The 22,792-nt window shown below is 34.9% G+C and overlaps 2 protein-coding genes across 8 annotated transcripts in view; one reads left to right on the plus strand and one right to left on the minus strand.

Moving 5' to 3' along the window:
* chas (chascon) overlaps positions 1–22,792 on the plus strand; it is a 118,757-nt gene that overhangs the window by 86,177 nt on the left and 9,788 nt on the right. For all 7 annotated transcript variants that reach the window (XM_034976411.2, XM_069503364.1, XM_069503363.1 and 4 more), the window contains 4 exons: positions 11,995–12,147; positions 12,833–12,934; positions 13,433–13,583; positions 13,916–14,002. In XM_034976411.2, coding sequence (XP_034832302.1) covers positions 11,995–12,147; positions 12,833–12,934; positions 13,433–13,583; positions 13,916–14,002 — 493 coding nt within the window. The remainder of the gene's footprint in view (positions 1–11,994; positions 12,148–12,832; positions 12,935–13,432; positions 13,584–13,915; positions 14,003–22,792) is intronic.
* LOC117989107 (N-terminal Xaa-Pro-Lys N-methyltransferase 1-like) lies at positions 10,568–11,248 on the minus strand. The gene has a single exon (XM_034976415.2). The coding sequence runs from the start codon at positions 11,235–11,237 to the stop codon at positions 10,572–10,574; it is 666 nt and encodes a 221-aa protein (XP_034832306.1). The 5' UTR covers positions 11,238–11,248; the 3' UTR covers positions 10,568–10,571.

A 22,792-nucleotide genomic window follows, 5' to 3' on the forward strand; every position in this document is an offset into this window, starting at 1 on the left:
CTGGGATATCATCCAAGCCCAATAAGTAAAGTAGAAATTACTTGATCGAGCAAGGTAGACCAGTTGTCAGTTATGTCCGCGAAAGTTATTGTCGTCACAGACTAAAGATGAACGACACAGGCTACTGATATAAGTCCCGCAAATTGCTAATGCGCGTGGCCGCCATTTTAGTGAGGTCAGCACTAGACTGAAGTTTCGAGTTGGTGATATATTTTTATTTCGGGCGGTTCCAGCGGCAATAGCAATTTGCGGGACTTATGTTAGGCATCACTCTGTACGAAACTTTATTGTATTTTATGACACAGTTTACTTCTACTCGTATGTAGGTACTAACTGATCGATAGTAGGTCACAACTGTTTTTTAAACATGAAAAATAAATTATAAGTTCACTGTACCTACTTTCAGAAACGGTGCCTATACCTACGTCATAAGGATTTCTATAATTATGTAAGTTATGAATATAAAGCAATTGCAAATATGACAATAACAATACGTTACCGCCTGACAATATTATACAATTATTTAAAGTTCAAATGGCCATCTTACCTAATAAGCAGAGAGCCTCATACCGAGATAAGCGTTATTTACGGCCTTCGGAAGTGTCTTCAATCGTTAGAAATATAATAGAGGCAAAAATAGTCTAAAGCAGAGGTCGGCAAGTAATTTTAAGTAGGGTTCGGATACTGCTGAAATTTTTATCGAGGTCTAGAAAAAAAACTCATATAGTCCGTACAAAATGACCCCTCAGGCGCCATTTTAACTCTATGGATCAACTGTCATGTTGAAAGTACGGTTTGTCGAAGGTACCTTTAAAATAAGGACTTAAATCGTACTTTTGACATGAAATTCGACACAAGAAGTTCAAATAGCGCGTGAGGAGTTAAATTTTACGCGTAATAGTGCTTATTAGTTTTTATTTTGCCCCCAAAGTTCTTCAGTGGATGTGGTTTTATACATATTATGCAAGGAAATATTATATTCTTGCAAGTCAATCATCTCCATTTGAAGGAAAGGCTTTGATAGACTGAACAACTTTGCAGTCAAGTCATTACACTTTACTACAGCAGCAACTTCAAAGAGCAATTTAAGGAAGTTAGACAGCTTATGCAGCTTCCCCATTTCTGCATAGTCTTCTTACAGCAAATTCGTTCTTAAGACCCTACGGTTAAAATTAAAAATATTGAGCGGTCCATAGTTTGACCGTCCGTGGTCTGAAAACGGTCCGCCTGTTGCCGACCCCTGGTCTAAAGTATTGTCCCGCTGTGTTAGTCATGTACGCTTTTCAAGATCCGCTATCAAATTTCAACTTTGTGCCGTTTGTTGCGAAACTGTCCTTTTATCTACAATTTAGGTTATTTATTGAGGATCGTTTTGTGTCGTTTTAATTTAAGTGCAAGCCTTATGTAAGCAAATATGGATGTCGAGGACAAAAGGCTTGCTAAATAAAGGTTAGATGGGTTGCATAGATCAGAGGGAGATGAGAGAGACCTGTTGTAAAAGAGAACTTTTCACCGACATTATAGTGATCACTGCACGATGCCAGTAGGGTGTCGCTTTTTTGGTAACGACACCACCGTTAACGTTCGAATTTCAAATGAATTTTCCACGCTGCGCATAAAATGGACTTTTTCACGCAGATTTCGAAGCACAAGGAAAGCTTTTCTGAGCCAGTGAAATGTGAGATATTATTTGTGTACCTACTTACTACAACACCTGTAACTCAAATGGCTTCAATTCGGCATTCTTCTTCTGGACCTACATTCCAAACTCAAGAGATTGTATCGGTACCAGTTTATAAGATATTTTGTATTTTGTATATCATTATCCTTGGCACATAGCTAAGGATTTATTGCTCTCAACCATCATCGAGAAAGGGCGTACCAAATGGACTACTCAAGGTCGAAATGCAGGTTGGTTAGTTTGTGGGCCCAACCATAGTCGTAATAAAACATTGCTTAATAATATTCCCAGATATTTCGTACCGGCAATGTGAAGCAATAATAATATTAATATTATACTAGCTGCAAGTACCGAATACCGATACTTACGGACATTAAACGATGCGAATGTTTTAGGACACCGTCCAATTAGGTAGGTATTTATTTATTGTTAAGAAGAACCGTTGGGTTATTAATAACTGTTAACAAGACTTTTAGTGCAGTAATACTATATTATGTATGATATACGAGGAAAAACTGTGAATTAAAAACTAAGTATATCGTTTCTAACTTATTGATCACTAGATGTAGATCATGCCCGCGACTTAATCCGTGTGGATTTAGGTTTTTACAAATCCCGTGGGAACTCTTTGATTTTCCCGCCTATGTCCTTCCCCGGGGTGCAAGCTATATCTGTACCAAATTTCGTCAAAAACGGTTGAACGGATGGGCCGTGAAAGGCTAGCAGACAGACAGACACACTTTCGCATTTATAATATTAGTATGGATAAATTGAAATACAATTATTGAAATATTAATTTTTCGCAATCCTTCAAAATACAAAATTATTTTCATTTAATTAATTAGATATTAGTAGATTAATTAATTATTTTAATTAATTAGATTTTCAGTTATCTACGTAGGAAAAATATGTTCAAAACAAGGACACAAACGTTGAAAGTGCAGTGAGATAATATCTTGCGACTACTCGTACGCCACGTAGGTAGGTACCTACATTTTGAAAGATAATAAAAATTATCAAAATCAAAAATACGGAACTTAGGAAACCCGAGTTGGTTTTACTCTTGATGATTTTTAAATGAAACAGGTAGTGAAAAGGTCAGACGGCTGGCCTCTCAAGGCTAGTGTACAATTGTTATAATACAGGCTAATACTCTCCCTTGTTCCGTTACTAAACTATGTATCTTCTACATCGAGATTATTTTGTTGTATTTATAGCTACAGTAAATAGTAGTACTCACCTAGTCATAATATTTATAAATGCCTTGTTTATAATGATAACGAGTGAGCTTTTGACCGACATGAGTTCACGACAATACTAGGTATGTAAATCCTTGGGAACAAGGGGGTAAGAGAACTTTACCTTAGAATTATTATACACGTCTATATGAAAGAAACATCGATATAACAGTTGAGTCTAACAACTATGCCACCTAAGCGAAATTCCAAGGGGATCCTTAAAAAAATAGTAATAGATAAATCTTAAATTAAATGAATGCTGTATTCGATGGGCCTATTCTTAGAAAAATCATTTACAAAATAGTTTAAAAAAATCGTAGCGTAAACCTGTTGCATATTTTCCATGCTCCAACAGTAATATTCTGTAGATAGGTACATACATATAGTTACCTACTGAAGGTCGGTCGTTCTGTCGAAGGGAGATTGTCAGGTTATGTTCCAATAAGCAGCTTAGCCAATAATACTTTGTCAATAAATAGGTAGGCACTTCAGTGTATCATGTGTCTTAGTAACATATTATGTCGGAAATCATGTATTGAGTACTTTAATATTATATAACTTTTTCGTATGTTATTCTTAATGATAAAATAATTCGGTTATTTGGTTATACTATTAATAGTGTGAATGTGAAAGCGGGTCAGTCTGTCTATCTGTTACCTTTCACGGTATCCCGCTTAACCGATTTCGACGAACTTTGGTAGATACGGATAAAGATTGCATCCCGGAAACGGACGTATGCTTTACATCCCGGATAATCAAACAATTCCCTAGGGATTTTTTTAAATCGATGCGGATGAAGTCACGGATTTACATTTAATTGTATTCAAGTCCTATTAAACTATACTAGGAGACAATCCTAAAATAGAGGACAGCCTTTGTTATTATTATTAGAGACTTGTCAATATAGTTAGGTATATTTTACATGGGAAAAGCGTGTAGGTAGTGGATATGCAAGGAGTAAAAGACGTGTGTATGTAGGTAATAGAAATTTGTACGTGCCATACGCTACACACGAATACAATTAATAGGTATGGGTATGGTGCTATAGATTATTGCAAAATTAGTCTTAACAAATGGCTCCCCGTTTCGCAGTGCACCATTAAGGAAGAGAGGTATTAATGAGACGTTCGTTTATCTAACGACTGGTCTACGACCCACGCAGGAGATAGCTTTCGGAATTTCATTCATGGCTAGCGAATACCGGTAAATGTGCCTGCAAGGAGTAAGGGATTGCGTGCGTATAATTGTGTAATTTAAAATAAACTCCTTTGAATTTATTGTACTGAGAATACTAAGTGATGCAGAAGCTCTACATTTGTAAAATATTTAAACTAAAAATGCGGTATGAAAGGTATTTTGAGTTGAGCTATTTAAAATGGGAGTAACTTTCAAACTTTGAAATTGTGGAATGTGTCAGATAGGTATCAATTTTCTTTATTCCCTGATTCTGTCCTTTTAGCTTTCTAGAAGAGTTGGGCTAAGCGTTGATATGAGTCTTTTATTTTTTCTTGTATATATCGTGTATTCTTAAAAAATAATTTTGAATAAATCAAATTTAGGTAGGTACCTATAAGTTTATTTGGTAAAATTTTCCTGGTTTTCATACGAGCTTAGTATTTTACGCATTGCTGTTAGGTTTTCTATTTGGCAATTCATTTATTCAAAAAGGTACATAAACGACAATGTTCACGTGGGTTGCATACAACATATACAAATTACAATTGATGTGACCTCCACTATCTAATGGATCACACTGTCGCAGCTTCACGGGCTTTCTAGCGACATCTGCAGAGATGAAACACTAGATAAGGTTTTCCTGGGAATTTAGCAATTATTCTATGACTAGCTTTTCGTTTCGTCGATAAATCGTCTTACAAAGACTTGTTCAACAAGTTTGTCCAATGACGTTTAATAAGCTTCATTCATTTTTGAAATGTCGTGACACCAAGTTTTATTTGAATAAAGCAGAATTTCTCTCCATGCACACTAATATTACACAAGGGTAAGTTTTTAAGTTTGAATATAGGGGGTAATCGTCAAAACTAATAATCCGATTCTGAAAATTCTTTCAGTGTAATAATATCCTCGAGATGCTATAATTTATATCACGCGGACGAAGTGGCAGGCCGATGCTAGGGTAGGCTAAATAATCTTAATTAATTATTATTTTTACGTTGTTTTGAACCAGTCAGCGTTAGATTATTTTGACGATTCAAAAGTTTATTTTGATAAAAATCTTTGCATTTCTATTTATCCTAGTAAAATTACAGTAAAACACATTTTAACATAATATTGTTACAGCAACTACATTTAGCCTATGGCAATATAGCGCTCGGTTGGGGAGGACACGACTATCCACTTAGTAGCTGCCTTTGACAAACACCAGTTACTTACTTGCTTGACAAAGCTACTTGAATCAGGAGCTCAGTCTTGCATATGCAAAATGGCTTGTTACTTGTTGCTTGAAGTAGTTTAATTAAGTCGTGTAGTTGTTGCACACGGAGAATTAACTTAAGTACTAACACTGTATGTACCACAAAATTAATGTGTGTTTAGAAAAATAGGGTTTCTTTGCTCTATTAATTCTGGATTAATCCGCCATAACTTAATTTGATTACCTAATACCGATCCCATTTTACGCTAGAGATTAGCCTTGAAAGCAATTAATTCCTACATTCTAATTATATGATAGTGTAAATTAGGTTTTTCTTACACTTTTATTTGGCTGTCACTACAAAATATAATATACATAAGTAATTTTATTGAAAAGGCACTCAACACATTTTGTTACTATAAAGTGTCTAAATAATATTAGAGCAATAGATCAGGACCTAAGTAGCAACCCCTTATTACCACCAGTAACCACGATAAAGGAGCCTGAGAGAGACAAATGCGACAGAATCTATTTTCAGATATCTACTGCAAAGTATAATCATATGAATATAATACCTAAAATGTACTATTAAGTATTATGTAGTTTAATTTGAGATCTGTTTTAAACAGTAAGATAAGTTTTATAGTCTCTATGCAGCGCTATAAATATATCATAATAATATTATTGAACAATAAACGTAAAATTATGACTGAATTACATTGAATCGGATAATATTTTCACGTTGCCTTATCTCAGTATCTCTCGCAATACTCATGAATACAGACAATTATTCAAGTAATATCGCATTCTATAGCCTCAGATATAAATTAGTAAGAGTAATAGGCAGGTACTGAATGTTGTAAGGTTCAATCAATTTCAATTTCCATTTTGAAGCTTAGAATCTTGGAATGCTTCTCAGTTTATTGGTAGGTGTTGATCTTATCAGTGTCAAGATATCTTAGTAAGTATTATATTCAGTGAGGAATGTTTATTGTTATATTTTGCTAGCAAAACCTTGTTCACGTATAGTTTAATCATTTCACATAAATTTTTTAATCTTAGGTTTTTGGGGTGGAAATTCAATTCGAACTTCGAGCTTTCGAACAAATTTCGTGAAGGGCCTGAACTGGTGATTCTTAATAATGTCCATCAGAAGATTTATTTGAATTTGAAAAAGGTAGGCAGGTAATCGTGTTCTGTCCGGTTCCTTTATTAAGAATCATGGTCCTGGCGAAATTCCAGTCACGAATTGAACAGCTGTTTTCATCGTCTTCTATCAGTGGTCATTTTGGGGATCGTCTAGAATGTGTAAGGATTGGGTACTCTAAACTGGTCAGACCATCTTGCCGGTGAGCAGCGTTTGCTCTCTTGGCCTCAGCGCTTTCTCTAGGCTATCGCTTCTACGCCTTGATGTTTTTTTTGTGATGTGATGAAATACGGTAGTGATATTCACTAAACAATTTTAAATACGAGTACATATCAAATACAAGATGATGCCCGCGACTTCATCGTATGTATATTTTATTTATTATATGGGCTGTTCCATCAAAGATACACCGCTTGTCTTTTCTTAAGAAAAGATATGGAGATACCTTTCACAAAATTCGATAGTTATTCTGATATTCATAAGAATTGAAGTGGTTTTGTTTTGAAGAATTCGGTGAAGTATGCGCGTGCACAGCATGTGACAACCGGTTCAGCGGCATACTTTGACATTACTTTTACTTTTCTAAAAAAATATGTATAAATTAATTATTTATTAATTAATATAAAAGAAAACAAGTTTTAACAGATATCTACAAATAAATTCCATTTGAAGGGATATATTGATAGTAATTACTTTTTTATTTCCTTTAGCGCTACGACTCTTTGGCCAGCTCTTATTTGTTTTACTAATCTTAGCAGAAAATAACCTTGTACCTACCTTAGCAAAGTAGCAATGGTTTTACTTTTAAATAATTTTCATTCGGTGGAATTATTTTTTCTTCACGGAAAGTGATTTTCAATTTTCGCACTTACAATCGTTTGCTACATTAATTGGACTGGATGTTTTTCTCTCTTTAAATTATAACACGAAATGAATCGAGTTCTCGCTCGTACTCTTTAGCGTCTTACCTCTGGTCGATGACCATGCGAAATGTGATTTTTCACAAGTTACTTTAATTAATAATGTAAGTATTACATAAATGTTAAGGCATTTAACGTGTTTTTCACATTGTACTCGTGTACTCCATCTCTACTTCTGTCATTCCTCCCAAGACTTTAGGTATCAACTACGTTTCCGTGACGTCAGTAAATAAATTTTTGTTTCTTGTATGTAACTTAATTGAGCGTGTAATTGATAAGTAACCTTATTCTATGCTATAATTAAAACAAACAATACAGCCTACCCGTGAACGCATTTTGCGAGCATTGTTTTGGTAAAACAATTTGTCATAAAGTTTCACTTGACCTGCCGTAAGCCGTGAACTTTCCAAAACTTACAATGACAGGAAATTAGCTAAATATAGTAACTATTACCAAAACACAGCCCAAATTAGGTACGTATATTGTTAAAAATGAATGGCAGAGTCCTTAACCTTTGAACATTATTTTTGCAACATAAAACTTGTTCAAGTCAAGAGTGAATAGGCATCTTCTAGGCAAGCGCGCTCCATCTTAGGCTGCATCATCACTTGCCACCAGGTCTGATTGCAGCCAAGCGTAAATTATAAATTAAAAAAAACCTACCTACCAAGTATCTATGGCAAAAAAGATAAGTATCAGATAAATATTTGTATCCAATGTTTTTTTTGTTTTCTATACTAATAATAATTAGTATTACGAAGAAGTAAAATTTGTAAGTTCGTATGTAATAGTGTAAGGAGTAATTCTATAATGATCCGATTCTGAAAATTCTTTTACAAATAGATATACCTATCTGGCTACATTATCCGAGACCAAGACATCCCGAATTTTATTTTTATTTTTATTTAGATACAAGTTAGCCCTTAACTGCAATCTCACCTGGTGGTAAGTGACGATGCAGTCTAAGATGGAAGTGGGCTGATCAGGAAGAGGTATGGCAGTTTTTAATAAACCCATGCCCTTTCGGTTTCTACACGGCATCGTACCGGAACGCTAAATCGCTTGGCGGCACGGCCTTGCCGGTGGGGTGGTAATTAGCCACGGCTGAAACCTCCCACCAGACCAGACAAGAAATTTAGAAATTATAAAATTCCAAATCCCTGCCAGAAATCGAACCCGGGACCTCCCACTAATAAGACCACAGCGCTTAAACCTGCGCCAGGGAGGCCGACTTTTTTACCACTATACTACCGCCACATACATATTATATCTGTTTTTCTGTTAACCAATAAAGGCTAACGCAATGAGTTCTTTAAAATCTAAACAGAAACCTCTTAATATCTTTTAGCCGCACTCATTAGGTGATGTAACTTTGAATGTCATTGTATGTATTTTAGTCACAAAGTCACAACTCACGACCTAAGAACACGATTTATGTTGATTTTCGTTTTCTATGTCATTCCACTGTACTTGAGAATTTCGATTCGGTAAAGGTTTGAATAAGGGAAATGTCAGAGTCAATGTATCAATGTGTGAGGTAAAAGCCTCCTCTATTATTGAGGGTCTCAAACTATAGTCATAAAATACGTACTATTATTATTAAATAAATAGAGCTTAGATACAAGCTACTTTAATTCGAGGTAAGTAACAATCAATTAGGTGAATAATCATTTACACTATTAAGAAAATTACAGCTGTAGGAATAGCAAATGTGTCTGTCTGCAAGCTTTTCACGGCCCATCCGTGTACCCGTTTTTGATGAAATTTGGTACAGAGATAGCTTGCATCCCGGGGAAGGACATAGGCTACTTTTGATCTCGGAAAATCAATGAGTTCCCACGGGATTTTTAAAACCTAAATCCACGCGGACGAAGTCGCGGGCATCAGCTAGTATCATATAATGCATGCAATTTAAATTTAATAACAGCCAAATTGTACGTTTTGTCCATTGAAATGTAAGTACTTATTTAAGCTAACATTGAAGATTCAAGAGCATTGATTTCGGTACGTAACTGTACCGTCAAATTACTACCCGAGATGGACTGACGCCCTATAATGCTGGAGCGGTAAGATACCAATCACTAACTGTTCTTTCTTTGACCATGAGATGAACTCACTGTTAATTGCTATTCACTAGATGATGCTCGCGACTTCGTCTGCGTAGATTTAGGTTTAAAATCGCGTGGAAACTTTGATTTTCCGGGATGAAATGTAGCCTATGTCACTACCTACGTCTTTGACTAGGTCTATTCATGAAAAAAACACGCCGGTCGATTCGTTCATCCGTTACGATAATATGATTGAAACATAAACCACAACACACTCAAATTTATAATATGGGTAATGATTACGCCTCTGCGCGGAAAATAATATTATTATTTAATTTGGCTATTTCATAGGAATCTTGTGAAGTTTACTATACTATTTTCGTTATTACGTTATTAGTCTAAAATGCCTACGGTAGATATTAATAGTGCCTCCAGACCACTGTGCCTAATTATACCCTTAGTTAGGTAAAAATATAAAACCACAATGTTGCAAAGATAAGCCTAACGATTTTAAAGTACTTAAAGGATCCCAAAATGATCATTCCCGAGAAATAAGGGCAGACGGTCGGCAAAAACGTAAATCTAATTCCACAAGCCCGCTGCGGCTGCCGCGCCTGTTGCTAGAATTTCGCAACTATAACGGAGAATGCTCTGGCGAATATCACAACTGCTGGCACGTCCCAGATCCAACATTAACAGCACAATCACGAATTCTGCCCACGAGGCACTTCATCATAGATAAGCTTCATTCAGTATGTGATGTAGAGAACATTCCTGTAAACCGTTAAGTTAGACCTAATCACAACATTGATGCACGTAAGCTTCAAATTGAATAAGGATAACCCGATGAACAGTTGAGAAACATTTATCTTGAACGTCTACAATAAAACATTCCGACGAATTAGAACCTCCTCCTTTTTTTGAACTCGGTTAAAAAGAAAATAATGATATAAATTATAGGTAATAGGATTTAGTCGTCTTACAAATGTAGCTAAGTCTGTTGTACACAATCTCTAAAACGAACTAAAATAATTACTGTAAACATGTCTAAATGTATTGCTATTCCTTTCATCTTCCATAATGCTCCCTGCGAAAAAGGAGAGCATTCGATTTAGACCTGTCATTTTAATACACAAGAAATTACTGTAAATATTTTATTTTATTTATTTATTGGGCACAAGAGCGATCATGTGAACAGAATAAATATCTTCCGGGAAACCATTTTGTAAGTCAGACTTTATAACACGAAGGTTTGCCTCTTTGAAAATTAGTTCCATTAATTTACGAGGACGCGCCACAGAGGAATCAACCTCGTCGTATTCTATTTCTTCAGAGGAAGCCATATTTTCTTTAATGACAATAACCCCGTTCTTCGCTAGAGCTTTACTACATCTTTCTAAAAAGGAAATTAAATCGTAATCGTCCAAGTGCCCAAGTACCCACTGGCACCAAATGACATCATATTCCTTTTGCGGTTTGAAATCCTGAAGTGCGATTTGGTACAGTGTTCCTAATTTAGCATTGTTAGCACCGATTAGTTTTTTGGCAGTGTTAATGAACTTTCCGTCTTGTTCCACTAAATCAACCTTTTGAAAATAAGGCATTAAAAGGTTTTTGCTCACTCTTCCGATACCTGCGCCGCAGTCCAAGGCCAGATTCGTACCCGGTGGATCATTATTATGTGACAATAGTATCTGGTTTAGAAATAGTTTTGACCCGTCGATGTCAACGTCCGTGATGTGACCGTAGCCCCCGAGTACTCCATCTATTGTTGCTGGTATATTAGCCCAGTATTTTGCGGCGTTCTTATAAAAAACATTGTCGGTCATTGTTAAACAAACCTGCCTAACCTAAAATAGTGACTTCCATAGTGACTTGTTAGTTTGACAATAATTATTTGACATAAGTTTTATTCATGTTTTATTGCTTCTTGCTCTCATTGCGTTTCATTTCATCCGTTTTGTCTCATTGGTGTCATTTTATCATCTACTAAGTAGACCATGGTAGGTACCTAACTATAATCTTATTTAGTAGATTCTACTAAATAAGATTATAGTTAGGTACCATGGAAGTAGGAAGTAATAATTCTTAATTTGATTAGAAATACCTTTTGCTTTCTCGCTATTCAATAAAAGCACAGAACAACGAATATTTAGGAATTAGCCAATTCCCAATTTCTTGGTAAAAGCAATTTCAAACACGAGTTTCTAGGTAGGTATAACTAAGGCCCAAAAAACCTGGCTTTTGTTTGTTTGCTTTTGACGACATAGAAACAGAAATTACCTACATACATAAGAACTCACGAACTTTATATCGTGAAGACATCTGCATGCCTGAGAGTTCTCCATAATGTTCTCAAAAGATGTGTGAAGCTTGATAAAATCTGCACTTGGTCAGCGTGATATACTATAGCCTAAACTTTTTCATTCCGATCAGAGACCCGTGCTCTGTAGTGAAGAACCTTCCACACACCACATTTTATTCCACATCACCCCAATTCGCTTTTCCAAAGGTTTGTAGGTCTTTAACGTTCAACAGAAAGGAATATTTTACAGCTTTTCTAAAAGTACTCTTTCTTTGTTGCAGGCTCTTATAACAGCGGTGAACGAGACGAAGGAGGAGGACATTCGAGATGCTCTGAAGGTGCAGACGGAGCAGCAGCTGGCGCTAGTGCCACGCGGTCCCAAGCTCGTGAAGGACACAGTCGCTTACAACACCACTGTCACTACTGATGATACGGTATACGGTTTTCATTATTTTGCCTTTTGCAATTAGGTAACTTCAATTTGATCAACAACAGATGTACACTGTACTGTGAGGATTCATGTGATATTAAAGCGATCACGATGGATTAATGGAACAGAGTTCTCCTACGTAGATCGTTGCAAATGTGGGCTTTTTCATTGGGTAAATTTTCTCCTCGGTGGGGTAAATGCACAGACATGGGTGTAATATGTAGAACGTTGGGTAAATGTAATACATAGCATAAAGATTAAAGTAATTCACTGCACCTAAGATAAGGCACATTTATAATTATTTGCAAGTGCGATTAGCGAGACACACACAGCTTCGCTCCCGTGGGAACTTCGATAAAGTCGCAATATTATTTCTTAGCCCTTAAGAAGGTTTGCAAAATTTCACTGATTCATCAGGGCCTTGATGAATTACTTAGTGAGTCAGGTCATTTTTGTTATACTTATACTTATTCATCATCATCATCATCATCTACAACAACAACCGATAGACGTCTATTGTTGTACATAGCTCTCTCGTAGGGACTTCCATACGCCACGGTCTGGCGCCGCCTGCATCCATCGGCTCCCTGCGACTCGCTGTTGTCGTTTTTATACTTATTAAGTTAAATAAGTATTATTATTTGCAATAATTAAGAATAGTTTTGAGTTTTTTTTGTTGTTATTCGTAGGACGAGTTACGAGCCTTGCGGCCGGACGGTACGATTGTGACCGAAACGCGTCACACAAAGGAGCAAGAACAACTCTGTGACGAAGAACTGTCTAAATACGAGGTGAGTTTACAACTCTTTCAATTCTACACTGAACATTATGTCAAATTTGAACTATACATAACTAGCTAATGCCCGCGACTTCATCCGCGTGGAATTAGGTTTTTTAAAAATCCCGTAGGAACTCTTTGATTTTCCGGGATAAAAATTAGCCTATGTCACTCTCCAGGTCTTATATCTATACTTATATGCAAAAAAATCACGTCAATCCGTTGCACAGTTGCGACGTGATTAAAGGACAAACCAACAAACAAACACACTTTCGTATTTAGAATAAGGGTACTGATGTCCTCTTAGAAATTCAATAGAATGTCAGTGCAATACAGCCATAGATTTTTACTCATGTGGCAATAGTTCCAAAAAAATTATTAAGTAATATTTTAAACTCCTTCCCATTTAGTTTTTAAAACTAAGAAATCGTTGATAAGTATTATGTTTTATATATGATATACATTGTCGATTATTTCATTGGCTTTCCCTAATGTTCTTTTTTTTTACCAGGCAAAATCGTTAGCAAGTGACGCGAGTCTAGTAGAGGAAACTGGTGGCACGGAGCGACGAAAAAGAGTTGATCTAGAAAAGTCCACCGATCTCATGGCGGGAGGATTGCGAGTTGCAACACAAGTACACTCAAAGACCAGAACTGAAGAAGGTAGGAAAGCAGGAATATTTTATAACAATAATATTTTTTTAAGTAGGTACTTACCTAAGTAGCTAGGTACCTATAGTAGGATAGGTCGAAATGGCAATCTGGGTAGGGACGCCCTGCACATCCGCACAGCCCACGCGCTAACCCGGTGCGGGCGAGCGCGGGTGAAGTGCGGGTGTGCGGGGAGTCCTTGCCTAATGTCCCGATTGCCATCTCGACCTGACGTGTATTATAGTTGTTATTACGGCAAAAAAAAACAGATTTGCTTCACATAGGTACGTTTTTACATTATTTTATTCTGTAAGGGTTTTTAAAATAAAAAAATCTTGTTCTAGTTGAAAAAGAGGGCCAGCCGAACATGGATGACGACTGGGAGAGTTTATCTGTGAGGATGCGTCGACAGCGCCGTCTAAGACAAAGTGGTAAGTTTTGAAACTAAAGTTACCTTGACTACTCGACACTAGATGGCGTAACTGGCAAAAATAAAAGTACTAGGTGAATGGAGTCTTTACCATTTGCTACGTGGTATGTGAGTATTCCAATAGATAGCGCTAGGAAAAATAATAATATTAAGGCTAGAACACAAGCGTTTTAATTTAATTATATTATTAATATTATTAATTTGGAAGTATAAAGTAATATATTTTTTTTAATTTAGGAGCACGGTACGGTTAAGGTACTTGCTAGAAATTAATGCGATGATATTAAAATAATTTTCATCAATTTGATGGTGCTTACTAGTTACTAGGTACTTAAAGAACTCGACAGGACGGGATAGTAATCGGGATGGGGACAATCCGCACGCCCGCACAGCCCCCGTGCTAACCCGGTGTGGGATAGCGCAGGTGACGTGCGGGGTGTCCCCCTCGCCTCAAACCTCGATTGCTATTTCGACATGTCGCGTACTATTAGGCTACTTGCTTTAAAGTAGGTATACTTAATAGTTTTATTTTTTAATCAATGTTACTAGTTAGTACCGTCCTCGATATCATAAAATATAAATAGATTTGCTGAGATGAGCCCTTACCTTGACACAGAAGGGACAGAATACCTGCAATTAGATAAGTTAAACAATCATTTAACCGACATTCCTCATCTTAAGGTATTCGTTGCATGATAATGACATGCTCTTATAAGTTAGGTGATTAACTTGTGACTTGGGTTTATAGGCTAGTCCGGCTAGTCGACCTTTCCGCATAGTTTTATTTGGCCTTAATTTATTAATTAATCAAGTTTCTCTGTAAGTAAAAAAAATGTTGCAAATGGAGGCTCATTAACTCATCGGTTTTGAGAGTAGACTATAAAATATAGTTGTCGTACTTACGTACCTCTTCCTACTCATATAATCAATATCATAATGGATCAATTGTTGTCCGATTTAATAAATAAATTGAAATTGAAATAGAAACTTCGATTAGTTTGAGGAAAAAGGGGGTTTATTTTGCCGTGTTGAATATATTTTTTTTTATTTTTTTATTTTTTTATTAACTATCAAATATTGAACATTTTACAAATACTTTTAACACAACAAAAAAACCACTAAGGTTTAGTATGTTGCTTATCATTCCGTCCATTAATCGATTTTGGGTATAGTGCTTCCATAAATAATATATACATTATGTATAGAAGCACTAGCACTAGGGAGCGTTACATGATAATAATTTGTTATATTTAATTTTTCAAAAATGGGATTTGTTAATATTTGTTTTGAAAGTATGATTTTAACTTGTGTTTAAAGTTAAATTCGGTTAGTCCTGACCTAAAAGTATTATCTAAACTATTTATTAGGCGAGGGATCATGTACGCGCTGGTGCGCTCACCATATTTATTTTTTGCAGAGATGGTAACTAGTTTTTTTTGAGTTACTTTGCGTGTCTGAATTTTGTTAATAACTTCCTTTTGCATGGCTAAATTAAAAAATTGTTCTTTCAGGATCGTAAATTGAACTTTGTCATAAATATTAATCTCTTTACAATACTTAAATATAAGATTTTCATTATTTTTTGCAAGTAGTTTAATATTTAGAGGAACAATGGTTTTTAAAATCCTTAGTTGCAACTGATAAACATGTTGTAAGTGCGACTTGTCGGTTCGACCATAGCTACTCAACCCATAAGCAATTATGGAGTCGGCAAGAGCATTGTACAGCATCAATTTGACTTTAAAATTTAACCTCTTTCTAATTATAAATAAGTTTGCCAAGAATGCTCTGAGCTTATCACAGACATGCTTTATGTGCTCATGCCAGTTGAACTTATGGTCAATTATTAATCCTAAGTATTTATGCGAGTTAACTATTTCAATAGTGGGACAATTACAGTTGCTATGTGGTTGGTGCAAACAGTTATGATTATGCGCAATAAGTTTATGTTTTAACATGCTATTAGCTTTTAAATTTGGTGAATGTATGTGGACTAATTTTGTCTTTTGAGAGTTTAATATTAAACCACTGTCATGACACCATTTATTTAAATTATCAAAGTCTTCCTGTAGCATTAGCAAGGCATCATTGACATCTTTAGCTGCTACAAGCATGCATGTATCATCAGCATAATATTGGTACGTAGTACAGTGTCTAAATATCTTATTCATATCATTCACATAAGTTATAAAATGCAATGGTCCAAGCACGGAACCTTGAGCTGTGCCCTCAGTTACTGTGATTGGTGCGCTATAGCTGTCACAGATCCTAACGCGGTAGCTTCTATTACTCAGATAGTTTTTACACCAATTTAAAAGAGATCCCCGTATACCTGAGTTTTCTAATCTTGTAATAAGCTTGTTGTGATCTAATGTGTCAAATGCACGAGAAAAATCAATAAATAAAGCCAGAACATGTAGTTTTTGGTTCATCCATGAATTAACTTGATCTGTAAAGTCTGACAATAACATTGTCGTATTCTTACCGGGCCTAAAACCAAATTGGCTAGAGCTTAAAATATCATTTTTTTGATAGAACTCATGTATTTGATTACAGATATATTTTTCTACTATTTTATCAATGGAAGATGTTAAAGTGATTGGCCTATAATTATTTATGTCATCATATTTACCTTTCTTGTGTACTGGTCTTACACAACCTACTTTAAGTTCATCAGGATAGGACTCAGTTTCAATACAGGCATTTATAAACTTAGCTAAAGGTTCTGAAATTATATTAGCAAAACCCTTGATGTCTCTCATTCTAACACAATCAAATCCTGGGGCTTTATCAATACGAAACCTATTTATTAATTTATAGACACTATCCGGCGTTGCCTTCCTAAAATACATGCTACAATTAGATTGTATCGTGTTGTTTTGACCAAGATTTAATAAGTTCTGGTTGCAATTCGGCAATATATTTTTCACGGTAGTGTCAAAGTTGGTCGCAAAGTTGTCTGCAATTTGTTGTGGTACACGACTGAGCGATTTAAAAGCATTTAACACAACCTCATCAATTGATCTTATTATCCTTCCAGCGATATCATTTAGTAATTGCCACAATTTTCTTGAATTATTAAAATTTTTAATTATTTTCTTTTTATAGTATAAATTTCTATAGTATTCAGTTATTTTATTTACCTTATTTCTTTTCCTATTGTATTCTAATCTTAACAATACGTTATTTTGATCTTTCTTCCATTTATGAAACAGTTCATCTCGCTTATTACTCAAATTAATGATTTTTTTATTTATCCATGGCGCCTGGCAATGTAGTTTTGAATTTATACTAATACTTCTCTTTGCCTTTGAATAAGCATTATTAAAAGTATCAGAAATGAAAGTATACATTTGCTGCGGAGACTGCATATTGTCAATATGAGACCAATCCACACATAATTCCTCGCCTAATATCACTGGGTCATAAATAGGTATTTGCTTGCTTACAGTAAAGTTAAGTGACCTTGATTCGTGAATATTGCATAGTGCTATTATGGTCAGGCGATGATCCGCCAGTACCGTATCGACCGCAGCCGTGCAAGGGTCCGCCGTGTGGGAGCGCACAAAAATGTGATCAATGCACGATTTTGTAGTTAAACTTAATCTTTTTTCAATACGTGTATAATCACTAATACCACACTTCAGACCCTGCTCCGCCAGTAGGTTTAAGTACTTATCTCTCATTACGGATGACAATTTCAGGTCTATGTTCATATCTCAAATAACTATAATGTTGACAAAGTGCTGTAAGTTATTTAATAATAGTGACAATTCATTAATAAACAGCTGCTTATTATAAGATGGAGGTCTATAAATTGCACACAAGGCGATTACTGTATTACACGGTGTTTTAATAGAACCAATTATCGACTCAAATGTTTGTGAACTATAAGTCATATAAGTAAATTTTAAATAGTTCCTTATATATACGATAACACCTCCGCCTTTTCTATTCTGTCGCAGTTGTGAATGCATTTTATAGCCAGGAATGTTGAACAAATGACAGACATTCAGTGCTATACCTACTTCGGTTAATATTATTATATCGATGGGATGTAAACTTATTTCTATTAGATGCAGCAACTTAGCGTAGTTTTTTGTTATTGAACGTATATTAATATGTATAGCTAAGAGATTAATGTGACAATTCGGGAGTTTTTTGATAAAGTTGTTGCAATTTAAACAATCAAAGTATTCAGTTATTTCAGGTGATTGTATATAATTACTATCCATTACAATTTATATGAAAATAATGTAATACTTGAATAACTCAATATTTATAATATAAAAATAAGTGCAGGTAGGTAGGTAGGTACTCACGTTATTTGGTTAGGGATTCAATATCCGACATGGATCTAATTAAATGCACTTTACTTTCCTTTGTTTTCCTTGCAAAAACTTTACCATTTTTACACCAGATAAATTCATATGTTGGACGTAGATTTTTTTTCGCGTTATACAACAACATTTTATTATGCGGTGTTAGGGCTTCACGAATAAAAACTGGATTTTTAGCCACTTCGTGTAATGCATTGGGTACAATGTCACCAACTGTAGGAGTCACCTGCTTTGCCGCGGAAATCCAATGTTCGCGGGACTTTATCGTATGTAATTCCACGAGAAGGGAACACGGGTTATCTTTACGGATTGGCATGCAGCGGGTGGATTTTACATTGTCTATGGCCACCTTAAGCTTAGTGGCAATAGATTTCATAGTTTCCAGGGGTTTTTGTATAGCCACTTCAGGTAGTCCAGATATTTCCAAGGAATTCAAAAGTGCTTTTTGTTCCATTTCCTGCATCTGGGTCTCAACGCAGACTACTCGAAGTTCTAGGTTCTTATTTTTGTTTTGGAGTTCGTTATTTTTGTTTTCTAGCACTCTAATTCTACTTTCTTGACCTTGATATGTAGGTACCTACCATGTTATCTATGGTACCTACTAATATTACCTACCTTACCTACCTAACTACCTACCTACTAATATTATTATTACTACTAGAAGACTCGCCCCGATTCTGGAGTGGAATTTTTGAAAATCGGCCAAGGGATGTCTTCATTTTTTCCCGAAAGCCAAATATTATATCTTATTGAAATAATAAGTATTATGAATTGAAGAACCACCTCTTTTTTGGAAGTCGGTTAAAAATGACGAACTTTTGTCCCCCGTCGTTTAACCCTCTTGAAGGTTGAATTTTTAAAAATCCTGAAACACGTACTGACAGATCATTCAGTCAGGACTGTAATTTTTAGTCCTTTATATGTACAGATTAGTACCTATCTGTATAACACACAGAACAGAATTAATTCAATCGTACCTATAAACTTAAATATTATCTAATCTTTTGTCTAGATTTAAAAGCTCAAAGGATAACAAATATAGAGTGGAATCCGATACCTGCTCACTAAAGCTAATGCAGTATCCCCATAAACAGTAACTCGTCGAGAATATGCTCGCATAAATTAGATAATAATATTATTAATACGCATTATTGTAGTTGTTGTATTAGGTATATCAGGTGGACAAATATGGGCATGATTCAATATTGTGACGGTTAGAAAAAGCTTTGAACAAAAAGAAATACGAACGATTATTATGTTGGAATTTCATACTTACTTACTTAGTCGCTTCACAGACAACTTGTAAAAGTCCAAAACCTAGCGTTTCTAGTCATAATTATTATATCACAGTTCTCCTTATTTTTGATGCAAAACTGACCCCGATCTTTCAGTTTGAACATTTCTGAAAATACTGAAACAGGTGTAGATATTTATTTTAATTCGTGAGTCTACTTTCAAAAGTAAGCGAAATGATGGCGCTTTGTTAGAAAAAAATTACCCTCTTTTTGAACCCCTTTCCAAATTTTCCAAAATATTTTAAAAATTAAACACACCCTCCAAATATGAAATCTATATCCAGCCATTTCGGCTTAGGACAAAGTCTTATAAAATACATATATGTATAAATACTCGTAGTGGTGTTTAGACCTAATATTCTTTTTTAGAGTTCTAGGTCTAATTTTAAAATTATTACTTTGTAATATAATAAAAAAATGAGTATGCTGCATTTAAACAGGTAATAAAATAAAGGGCCTTGTATGCTAGGATAAAAATATGCATAATGTGACGGACATGCAAGCTATTTTGCATTTACCATAATTGTTGTCTAGTTAATGCGGCGTTACATATTTCGACCTTGTGGGACAATGCTGGGTTATGTACAAAGAGTCAAAGACAATAATGATTGATTAGTGTACTTTTAACGTATTAACGTATTATAAATAAGATATGTGTAGATTGTAATAAATGGTACCTTAGGGAGGACAAAATATGTATATTGTACCTACCTACTGTGTATTTAAATACATCGAAGGCTTCTTCACAAACGGCGTATATCTACGCAAATAATAGGTACTTATGCTATCAGTACCCTTATTATAAATGCGAAAGTGTGTTTGTTTGTTGGTTTGTTGGTTTAGTGGTTTATTGGTTGGTTGGTTTGTTGGTTTGTCCTTCCACCACCACCACTTTTAATTTTTGCTGCAATAGATAGAACAAAACAAACTCCATAACATAGTTTTTGTATTTATTTGCCTAGAAAATAGGTAACATATTCAAAAAATAAAATATCGACTGTATATTAGCTAGTTTTAGTTTGATTCACATTTTTGCCCTTCCTGTACAACTGCACTTTTGTCTAAAGGTCCTTTTGTTATGAAACCCCTTAACTTATTAACAATTTAAGACTTTAAAAGTAAATTTGTATCTCATTTTAGATTTTCATACATGGGTAGGTCCATTACTAATTCGATGATTAACTCATCATTATTATCGTATCGAAAATTAAGAATTTTAAAAATAATACGAGACGTAGTAAGTATTTACCTACAGAGACTGTACCTACACAACTAGGAAATATGAAGAAGAAGAAGAAGAAGAAGAAGAAGAAGAAAAACGCTTATTTTTTAAAGCTTTACCACACATTACCATCATTTTGGGATTACCAGTTAGGTTATCGGGATAACCTAACTGGTAATCCCAAATATCGACTTCTTGTCGTAATATCTCTATAACTAAATTAATTTAAAACTAAGTAATTGGAAAAATCGATTTTCCACTCAAACAAGAAAGTAAAAAGTAAATCGAAATATATTTTCTGGTTAACTTTTCTTTAGCAAATTTTCATCCCAGAGATATCGTGAGTCAAAGTTTTTCGTTCCCGAGAAAATTGTCAGCCAGTAAATTTTGAAACAAGTTTTCCTAATGGTCTAAAAGTTTATACGTGGTCAAACTGTGTCCGTCAACCACCGTATATGGCATCGTTGAGCCTACGCGGAGGCTGAGGTCACTTAACATGCCCAATTAGCCAACTTTGTGGCAAAATACATCTTGGCTTGTGCGCTAGACGTGTTCGGTTTGCGCTCTGGAAAACGTTGAGAATTGTCTTTAAATAAAGTTTAGAATCACTTTCTCTAAATTTTCGGACAAATAGTGCTTGTAAAAAGTTTACATTTATAACGAAGTTTTTTTAATTCGGCAATACAAGAAACGAAGTGATTTCTACTTATGTTTTAAGTTAACAGTGATAATTAGAACTTCTGTAGAATGTAGAGCTCATACCTAACTGCATTAGAGGTAGGTAAGGTTAAATGAAAAAAGAATGTTAAATATGTTTAAACACAAATGTGTACACAAATTTCAAACCCATATTTTACCTTAGGGGTTGAATTAAAGGAAAAAAACCCTTCGTTAGCGGATGTCTACGTCATAATAGCTATCTGCATGCCAAATTTCAGCCCGATACGTTCAGTAGTTTGAGTGGTGTGTGTGTTTGAACTGTTTGAGTAGATAAATCAGTCAGTCAGTCAGCTTTTCCTTTTATATACTTAGACGTAGGTAAATAGGTACATATTATTGTGCTTGATAGATATTGTGTAACAATGTGGTGTAATAAATAGTATTGTGAAGATAGTGTAATGTTTGTTAATTTTCAACATTTAGCAAATGTGAATTTGGCACAGACATTCGATATAGCGAAAGCTAAGTTTCTCAATGATTTTTGTAGCTATCTAATTTGTAAGTACAAATATTATATTCAAGATGGTTAAGACCATGCTTGTTATGATTAGCAGCACCATGCAGCGAGCGGTCTGAATAGAATAGAATAAAATAGAATTGAATATTTTTATTCAAGTAAACTTTTACAAGTGCTTTTGAATCGTCAACTTGTTTAATTGACCGCTGGTTCGGAATGCCGTTCCTACCGAGAAGAACCAGCAAGAAACTCGGCGGTTGCTACTTTCAATTGATCAAGTGATCAATTACAATATAATAATATTGTAATTTGTATAATAATACCATAGCGTGCGTTGATAGATCACTCAGTCAGGACAAGTGTTTTATTTATTTCGTTGATCATAGACCTATTAGTTATAGGCATCATAATAAAACCCTAGGTTTATTTTTTCCCGTATATTAGTTTTTTAATATTCAACGAGTTATTCGTAGGTCAAATTCATATTATGGTACCTAATTGGTCTTTTATGCGTTCGTATTCCTATGCACTTGGAAATACCGCTCAGATAAAAACATGCATTGAATAAAATTATGCCATTAGCATTTTATCTCAGGTGCTTTAGTGTATGTAGCTCTGTACCTACTTATGTTACGTGTTTAAATTACACAATGATGTTTTTTTTTATAAATGATTTTTTAATGATTTATTTTAACGAACTATCGAAACTGCAGTCATAAGTAATTATTCACCTATATTTTCACTAGATGTGACAACG

This window comes from Maniola hyperantus, chromosome 15, assembly GCF_902806685.2.
Source record: "Maniola hyperantus chromosome 15, iAphHyp1.2, whole genome shotgun sequence".
NCBI classification, from domain to species: domain Eukaryota; kingdom Metazoa; phylum Arthropoda; class Insecta; order Lepidoptera; family Nymphalidae; genus Maniola; species Maniola hyperantus.